Source organism: Mobula birostris, chromosome 5 (genome assembly GCF_030028105.1).
Source record: "Mobula birostris isolate sMobBir1 chromosome 5, sMobBir1.hap1, whole genome shotgun sequence".
In the NCBI taxonomy this organism is placed as follows: domain Eukaryota; kingdom Metazoa; phylum Chordata; class Chondrichthyes; order Myliobatiformes; family Myliobatidae; genus Mobula; species Mobula birostris.
Genome location: NC_092374.1, coordinates 201,756,369 through 201,766,432, shown reverse-complemented (window position 1 = coordinate 201,766,432; position 10,064 = coordinate 201,756,369). Strand labels below are relative to the sequence as shown.

General features: G+C 46.6%; 1 protein-coding gene across 1 annotated transcript in view; it reads left to right on the top strand.

Moving 5' to 3' along the window:
• Window positions 1-385: 385 nt before the first annotated feature.
• The window catches only part of LOC140198471 (uncharacterized), an 88,812-nt gene continuing 79,133 nt past the window's right edge, over window positions 386-10,064 (top strand). Inside the window, 8 exon segments of the mRNA XM_072259556.1 lie at window positions 386-761; window positions 764-794; window positions 873-969; window positions 1,388-1,621; window positions 2,314-2,336; window positions 2,433-2,551; window positions 7,598-7,621; window positions 7,624-7,916. Coding sequence (XP_072115657.1) covers window positions 386-761; window positions 764-794; window positions 873-969; window positions 1,388-1,621; window positions 2,314-2,336; window positions 2,433-2,551; window positions 7,598-7,621; window positions 7,624-7,916 — 1,197 coding nt within the window.

Below are 10,064 nucleotides of genomic sequence, written 5' to 3'. Positions count from 1 at the left end.
AATCGACATTTCGGGTCGAGAGCCTTCACCTGGACTGTCTCAACCTGGAATATCTTCTCTCTATTTTTCACCACAAATGCTGTCTGACCTGCTTAGTTCTTTTCAGATTCTTGCATTTACAGTCCCTTGTGTCGCTCTTTTCTGGACTTGCCCCTTAATTTCTGCTGTAGACTGAACCAAACTCTCCTATCCGGCTTTACCTATGTTAGACTTGTTTAATGTGTTTCTAATCCCCGCTGTGGAAATGAACACGATTCCTGCTCACTGAAAAGGAACATTCATTCCCGAGACTGCAGCGCCTCTAGAGGACAATCGCGGTACCGCAGGAGTTCAGCAGCTCCCCGAAAGTGAAAGGACCATGAAACAAGAAGTCCCGAGAGTTAACATGGCTTCGGAAGGGCAGGTCGAGAGTTTAACCGAGGAGGTAATTTGTCCCATCTGCCTGGATTTCTTCACCGATCCGGTGTCACTAGAATGTGCACACAACTTTTGCCGCTCCTGCATCACACGGTGTTGGGAAAGGGAGGAAAGAAACTCCTGCCCGGAATGTAGACAGGAGATTGCAGACCGCACCCTCAGGGTCAGTTGAGCCTTGGCAAATCTGTCTGAGAAAGCTCGAAAACTAAACCTGAACCCGAAAGAGATGGAAAGTAAACTTCACTGCGAGAAACATGAGGAAGAACTGAAGCTGTTTTGTGAGACGGACAAGACACTGATCTGCCTGATCTGTAGAGAAGCGCGGGAACACAAGTCTCACAACTTCAGCCGGTTAACGAAGCCGTTGAAATCTACAAGGTAAAACAAACCAGGTTTTGATCAGCTGTTTACTTAGTTGCATATATTGGTCTAATTTGTTTACTCTCTGATTCCCGGGGTCATGTTAAATCTTCCTTAGACTCTCTCACTAAAAAGAAATCAGACTTCGAGGAAATGGAGCAACAACAGAAAGAAAAGATTTCTGGAGTCCAGGTGAGACTTCCAGAGCAGAATTTACAAATTCGCTATGTAGTTTTGTTCTCTTTAATGCAGAATAGCAGAGTATCGCAGCTCCAGTAACCTGGGATCGATCCTGACCCCTGGAGCTGTCTGTGTGGAGTTTGCATGTTCTCCCCGTAACCAGTACCTTCCTTTAGCCGACATTGCGTGGTTGAACGGTAAATTGGCTTCTGTAATTAACCTTGTGATTGTGGGTGGTCTGTGAATCAGGTCGGAGTTACTGGGGCAGAGACGGTGTGTATGTTTCGGGGAGACGTGGGTGAATGTGATGGAGGGGATTGTTCTGAGAACCAGCAGAGAGTTTAATGGGCTGAATGGTTACCTTCTACGTCAGAAGGACATCCAAAAAATAGCCTCAAATAGTAAACTAGCCTCTCCTTTCATTGGACAGGAACAGTCACACAGCCTTCAGTCCCAGATCACATCCCATTTTGCTGAACTGCGTCGGGTTCTCACTGAGAAGGAGCAGCGTGCACTGCGAAATCTCAGAGAAGAAGAGGAGAGAATTCTGAATCCAATGGAGAAAAATCTTCGAGAGATTCAAGAGAATTTAAATTCTATCCAGGAGGAAATCTCAAAGTTACAGGAACGGATGGATCAACAAGAAAATATCACATTCCTCATGGTGAGAGATTTCACTTTGGATCTGTAAAAGTGCACCGTCACAAAATGATGCATTTTATCTCAAATACTGTAGTTGGAAACTGATTTCCACCATGTGGACATCTTGACTGTTCAGGGTTGTGATTGTCCCAAACCGGCCTCCCACAACATCCGTACATCATAGGACAGTCTGCAACCTTCTCGGGAATGAGTTACTCTGATCAGAGCACTGAGCTGGTGATCGTTTCTGTGATTCCCACGTATAATATCCCTGATACTCAGAGTAACACCCAGTTACAGTCACAGGCTGTGAGTGTATATGATATTCTCTTTACCACATTTCTTGTGGGATTTATTAACAACCAACTGATATTTTATCTTTGACTTTTGGTCTTATATAAGGAGAAATATTTTCTCCACTCCCACCCCATCAAATCCATTCAGAATGTTAAATTCCTCCATCGGATCCTCTCTGATATCGTATCCAGATAAAAATACACAACCTGTCCAGTCTCTCCTGTAAGTTCCATCCTCTCAGTTATGGTATAAATTTTATAAACACCTTGTACTTACTCCCTTGGATCTCCTCTTCCTCCATTCCTTTCAGTGGGAGTGAGTTGAGTGGGAATTTTCAGCAGCTTGGCTCAGATTCCTGCTGTTCGGATGCCGATGGTCAGTCTCAGTCAATTGAAATCTGTGTTTTATTTATTTCAGGAGGAAGCTCATTGGAAGAGGAGGTAGGACATGGTCTTGACCGAAACTCTGTATGGATTTGTAAAATAGTTCAAATATCACTGATGTTCAGTTTATAACTAGATGTATAATATTTACAGGATTAGTAATGAAGAACGGACATTGTCAGTGACAGATTGTGCCCTACTGGTTGAAAAATTCTATCACCCCTATTTGTTCGACATTGCATTGGGAGAACTGTTGGACAGCATTAAGCGAGGTAAAACATACAGATTCATTCCGGCACCAACCCCACCTGATGGGACACATCACTGTCACATGGTCAGCTGGAGATGTCAGACCCTTGAACACACCAAACCAGGGGCAAAATACAACCAATTCACTGGTCTGTTTGGTGAATCATTGCACCCTGATCCCATTTGCACTGGACAAACAAGCCAATGCACGAGTTTGAATCCTGACATGGTAGCTCTGGAATTAATATTCCATTAATGACATTAAAGGGGATAAAATATGGTATCACTGTGGTGACAGGGATTGTCAAAAAAATACACCAACATTCGTGCCACACTCACCCTGTCCGCAACTGCAGACTAGGATTGACCCCCTGCTGGCTTCGTGCGTCTCACTGATTTTTTTTAAGAAATGATACAATATTTCTCCGGTGTGATATCACAGAAACACAGGACAGACCAAGTCTGAAAAACTGACAAAGACCACATAATTATAACATATGGTTACAACAGTGCAACAATACCGTAACTTGAAGAAGAACAGGCCATTAACACGGTAAAAAGTTCAAAGTCTCTCGAAGGTCCCACATCTCACACAGATGGGAGAAGGAAGAAAAACTTTCCCTGCCGTACCCTACCACAGTCGGCCACCACATTGTTATCAAACCACCACATTGAAGACTGAGCCCGGACACACCAACCAGCATTAACACTGGTGAACTCAGCATAACTGGTCTGGCAAATCTCCCTCACACACATTCACAAGAAGGTTTAGCAGATTGTAGTCAGATCTTCAGCATTGCACATTGTTAGTCCCCTCAGTAACCTGGAAACTATTTTCTTCAGACACAGCGAATGGTTTCTATTTGAACAATTCGCACACGTGTCACACATGGTCAACACACACTGGACATGTGAAGACACACTGTAACATACAAATAGTTCAATATACACCCTCACCTTCAATGTGTACACACACTCACTGATATTTACCACAACCAACACACACACACACACACACACACACACACACACACACACACACACACGCACATATTGTTTTATTAATAGATTGATAATATTCAAATGCACCATCAGAGTGGGATACATCGTCAGAGACACAGACACATTTCTGTGTATTTGTCCCATATCCTTCTAACCGTTGCCTATCATTGTACCTGTCTAAATTGATTTTATGCTATTTTAATTATACCTGTTTATACAGCTTCTTTGGCAGCAAATTCCACATGCATGTACCCACTTCCCTCACAGTGAGAAAGTCGCCCTGCAGATCCGTCGAAAAACTTTCCCCTCTCACCTTCAATCTCTGTCCTCTAGTTCTGGACTCCCCTGGAGTTCCCTGGTGTGACCTTCCAGCCCTTCTTAAGGTACCACCTGAGCCACCCTCCAGTCTTCCAGCAGCTCACCTGTGGTGAAATGTGAAGCTAATATATCTGCCAGAGTCTCTGCAAATTCATCCTCTGTCCTAATGAGGGGCTGTAGGGAGTGGGTTTGTGGGAAAGGAGACAAAGGGACCCTCATCACCCATATCCATCCTCTTTCACCTTCTGTTTCCATCTACACACACAGTTCACCACAGGCTTTCCACCCCCTCCCCATCTGGTTCTGATTCCATTTGCCATTCATCTCTCCCGTCATGGTTCCCATGATCATAAACAGGAAAAAGTCTGCAGATGCTGGAAATCCAAACCAACACACACAAAATGCTGGAGGAACTCAGCAGGTCAGACAGCATCTATTGTAATGAATAAACAGTTGATGTTTTGGGCTGTGATCCTTCTTCAGGACTGAAATTGAAGGGGGGAGATGCCAGAATAAAAAGGTGGGGAGAGGGGAAAGAGGCTAGCTAGAAGGTGATAGGTGAAGCCAGCAGGGTGGGAAAGCTAAAAGGTTGGAGAAGAAGGAATCTGATCGGAGAGGAGAGTAGACCATAAGAGAAAGGGAAGGAGGAGGGGACCCAGGGAGTAATGATAGTTCGGCCTTTGTGCTCCTGTTTTTCACCCTCCCACAGCTGCCTCCCACCTTCCCAAAACCTCGCTCCGACTAGCGATCAAAATTTTCATTGTGTTGGTCTGCACCGGTCATTCACTTCCCAATGTCTCCCAACTCCACAGTCCACATTCTCGACCCTTCCGCTACCTGGAGCAACCTGCCTGCCATCTTTCACCCTTCTCCGTCCGCGGTCACTTCAGGCTCCTGTCTCAACACTCCCCTTCTCCTCTGCTCAATCTACACCCCTCATAATCTTGTATATGTTTGTCAGATCACCTCCCAGTCCATTTACCTGCATTTTGCCTGTATTCTTCTTAACCTTCCCTGTCATCATTTCTCTGTCCCAGGCCTCAACTCAGCTGGCAGTTCCACGGGGCCCTCAATTCTCCGATGTTACAGAAAAGAATCGACATCATGTTCTTCCACATTACAGACGCAAATTTCCAATGACCCGCTCCACCCAGCACCCCAACTATTTAAAACTAGCCTTATTATGGGGCAATGGACAATGACCATTTAACTTCCAAACCATTATGTCTTTGTACGAGCGTCACAGAGTGATAGAATCTAACAGCACAAGCCCTTCAGCCCACCTGATCTGTACCAAATTCGTACCATCCATGTACCTGCCCAAACTTGTCTTAAGTGTTTAAATCGAGCTTGCATGTACCACTTGCGCTAGCAGCTCGTTCCACACTCTCACAACCCTCTGAATAAAGCAGTTTCCCCTCATGTTGCCCTTAAATTGTTCACCTTTCACCTTTAACCCATGACCTCTGGTTGTAATCTCACCCAACCTCCGTGGAAAAAGCCAGCTTTCATTTACCCTATCCACACCCCTCATAATTTTGTATACGTCTATCAAATCTCTCCTCAGTCTTCCATGTTACAGGGATAAAGTCCTAAACTATTCAATCTTTCCTTATGAATCTTTTGTTATCCTCCAGTCCTAGCTACATCCCTGTAAATTTTCTCTGGACCCCTTCCTGCAGGTAGGTGACCGAACCTGCACACAATATTCCAAATTAGGCCTCACCAACATCTCATACAACTTCAACATAACATCCATCTCCCGTACTCAATGCTTTGATTTATGAAGGCCATAAGAAAAGCTTTTTGAATGACCCTTTCTCCCTGTAACACCTCTTTCAATGTATGAATGGACCTGTGTTCCCAGGTCTGCTGTAGAACAGAGTCCTCAGTGCCCGACCATTCACTGTGTAAGACCTACACTGGGGTCCTACCAAAGTGGAATAGCTCACAGTTGTCTGCGTTAAATTCCAGCTGCCACTTTTCAGGCCATGTTTCCAGCTGCTCCAGATCCCACTGCAAGTAATAATGGTCTTCCTCGCTGTCAACTCCTCCCCAATCGGAGGAATGAATCAGGAGCACCCAGAGAAAAGGTATGAGTTCTCGGGGAGATCGTACAAACTCCTTACAGATGACATTGGAATTGAGCTCTGAGCTCCGGAATGCCCCATGGTGCAACAGTATTGCATTATCCAATACAAAGTATATGTATGTTCCCCATGACCACGTGGGTTTCTTCCAGGTTCTCCGGTTTCACAGTCCAAACCCGTACCGGTTGGCAGGTTAATTGGTCATTGTAACTTGTCCCATGGTGAGGCTCGGACTACATCAGGGGTTTCTGGGTGGTGGGGGTCATTGTAACTTGTCCCATGGTCAGGCTCGGATTAAATCAGGGGTTGCTGGGTGGTGGGGGTCAAAGGGCCCGAAGGGCCTATTCCGTGCTGTATCTCAATAAATAAATTACAGCTGATGAAAGTGCAGTAGACATACAGGAGACCGTACAAACTCCTTGCAGATGGTGTCAGAATTGATCTCTGAACTCTGGAACACCCCAAGGTGCAACAGTATTGTGTTATTCACTACATAATCCTGTTGCTTATGGTTCATCCAAGATTACAATGAGGTATTGATTAATTGGGTCTCTGGGCCATTAGATGGAAATTGATTTTAATTCAGAGAGATGTGGGTGTTGCATTTTGGAAGGCAAACCAGGACAGGATTTGCACAGGAATCGGTGGGGCCCTGGAGAGTGTTGTGGAACAGAGAGACCAGGAGGTGATTGTCTTCATCAGTCAGAATACCGAGCACAGGAGCTGGGACGTTACGTTATGAGTGTACGAGACATTGGGAAGGCCCCATTTGGAGCAGAGTAACACACACAAACTGCTGGGGGAACTCAGCAGGTCAGGCAGCAGCTATGGATATGAATAAAGAGTTGATGTTTTGGGTCAAGGTTTTGTGTGTGTTGCTTTGGATTTCCAGCATCTGCAGACTTTCTTGTCTTTATGATTTGGATCACACTGACCAGTGCTGATGATCTTTCTACAGGGACAATGTCATTAAACTGAGAGGGTATAAAACCGATTTACAAGGATGTTACTGGGACTGGAGGGCTTAGGTTATAAGGAGAGGCTGGATATTCTGGATCTTTTTCCTGGAGCTCAGGAAGCTGCTAAGGAAATTGTAGAGGTGGGTAGAGTTACAATGATTTAAAAGACATCTGGACAGGCACATGGGTTGGAAAGGTTTGAAGGAATAATGGGCAAAAATGGGCAAATGAAACTAGTTCATTAAAGCGAATTGGTCTGCACTGATGTATTCTGCCTGACGTCCTCTTTAAATGCCTTCAGTGTTCCCTCACCCTATCCTCATCTGGATCCAGTTGTTTCTCCATGGCTTCCTCATACCCGATCCACTGCTATCTCCCGTCTTTCTTTCCAATCTTGAGGTAAGGTCTCGGCTGAAACATCAACTGTACATCTCCCTTAACACATGCTGCTTGACCCGCTGAGATCCTCCAGAATTTTGTGTGCGTTGATCGGGAAAAATCCTCTCTCCATGGCGAGGAAAAATCTCGGGAAGATGTTGGTTGTCCATCCGCTGTGTTTGGTTAAAACCCCGGGAAAGGGTCTTGTCGGCCACTCGACTGAGCCTGAGGCCGACCGGCCTCTCCCCCGGTCCCGGGACCGCGCTGCCCGAGTCTCCCCCCGATCCCCGGGGACTCTCTAATTCTCTGCTTCTCCCCCCAGTCTCTGTCACCCTGGATGTGGAAACGCGCATCCGCGGCTCCAGGTGTCTGAGGATCGGAAGAGTGTGAGACGGACCGGGACCCGGAGGGATCTCCCTGACACCGGGAAGAGGTTCACAGTCGGGGCTTGTGTGCCGGGATCGGAGGGATTCACATCGGGGAGACATTACTGGGAGGTGGAGGTGACGGGGAATCGGTGCTGGTATCTGGGAGTCGCCGCAGAGTCTGTGGAGAGGAAGGGATGGTTCACACTGAGTCCGGAGACCGGATTCTGGACCATCGGGCGGTTTAATGATGAGATGAAGGTTCTCAGCTCCCCTGAGTCCCGTCTCCCTGCCGGTCCCATCCCCGGGAGGGTGGGAGTTTATCTCCGTTACCAGTCCGGGACACTTTCATTTTACAACGCGGAGACCAAGTCCCATCTCCACACCTTCACTGGGAATAAATTCACGGAGAAACTTTATCCTTTTTTCTGGACCGGAAACTACTGGCTGAGAATCTGCTCCAGTTCCGCGCCGGGTCTGTAAACGGGTCGGGTCCCGAGACCGGCGTCAGGAGTAAGTCAGTGTAAATATAAATGTGCGGCGTGTGAAATAAACACGATGTGAGAATTATCGATCCATTATTTTTAACTCGTTCGCTGCATCCGTCAACGGGACAGAAACACTGCGGATTCAGCAGCAGCCGCGGGCGGCGGGTCCTGAGCTCTCCGGCTCCCCCGGGTGCTAAAGTCCACCGGGACTGACGGGGTAACTGGGACAAGTGGTGGTAGTGCTGACTGGGAGAGGGAGGTCAGGGTGAATCTTGGTAACACGCAAAGCGCCGGAGACTCCCGGCTTGTCGGGTAACATCTGTGGAGGGGAATGGACAGGTGAGGGGTAATAGATGAGGGAGGGGTGGGAATGTGTCAGAAACCGGGAGGTGAGAGGTGTCAGTGGCAAAGGGCTGAAGATTTTGGAAGAGGGGAAAGTGGAGCCCGGAGTAAAGGGAGGGAGGTGGGGAGGAGTGTGTGGGTGATGGGCAGATGGAGGGAGTGGGGAATGAAGAGAAAGAGATAAGTTGATGGGGCTGGTGGATCAGGAGGAGAGAGACAATTAAACAGGAAAAGTGACAGAGAGGGAGTGACTACCAGAAGTTTGAGAATTCAAGTTGATGTCGTCAGGTTGCCGGCCACCCTGGTGGAACATGAGGAGACATTCCTCTAATTTGCGAGACAAATAGAGCTGGGATCTCTACATTGAATCAGATATTCATTTTAAGACCATAAGATATAGAGGCAGAAGTAGGCCATTCAGCCCATTGACTCTGCTCTGCCATTCAATCATGGGCTAATCCAATTCTTCCAGTCATCCCCATCCCCTGCCTTCTCCCGATGCCCTCTGATGTCCTGGCTAATCAAGAACATATCTATCTCTGCCTTAAATGCACCCAATGACTTGGCCTCCACAGACACTCGTGAAGTTGTGACCTCATGTCCTAGACTCCCCTACCATGGGAAAAAACTTTGCCAAATCTATTCTGTTCAGGCCTTTTAACATTCGGAATGTTTCTATGAGATCCTCCTCATTCTCCTGAACTCCAGGGAATACAGCCCAAGAGCTGCCAGACATTCCGCGTGCAGTAACCCTTTCATTCCTGGAATCATTCTTGTGAATCTTTTCTGAATCCTCTCCAATGTCAGTATCTCCTCTCTGTAATAAGAAGCCCAAAACTGCACACAATACTCCAAGCGTGGTCTCACGAGTGCCTCAGAGCCTCAACATCACATCCCTGCTCTTATATTATCTACCTCTAGAAATTGCATTTGCCTTCTTCACCACCGACTCAACCTGGAGGTTAACATTCAGGGTATCCTGCACAAGGACTCCCAAGTCCTTTGCATCTCTGCATTTTGCATTCTCTCCCCATCTAAATAATAGTCTGCCCATTTATTTCATCCATCAAAGTGCATGACCATACACTTTCCAACATTATATTTAATTTCCCACTTTTTTGCCCATTCCCCAAAACTATCTAAGTCTCTCTGCAGGCTCTCTGTTTCCTCTACACTGCCCGCTCCACCACCTATCTTTGTATCATCGACAAATTTAGCCACAAATCCATTAATTCCATAGTCCAAATCATTGACATACATCGTAGAAAGCAGTGGTCCCAACATCGACCCCTGTGGAACTCCACTGGTAACCAGCAGCAAGCCAGAATAGGATCCCTTTATTCCCACTCTCTGTTTTTTTGCCAATCAGCCAACTCTCCACCCATGCTAGTAACTTCCCTGTATTCCATTGGCTCTTATCTTGCTAAGCAGCCTCAAGTGCGGCACCTTGTCAAAGGCCTTCTGAAAATCCAAGTACACCACATCCACTGCATATCCTTTGTCTACCCTGCTTGCAATTTCCTCAAAAATTTGCAGTGGGTTAATCAGGCAGGATTTTCAGGTGTAACCCATCCTTTTTGTACAGGTCGTTCCT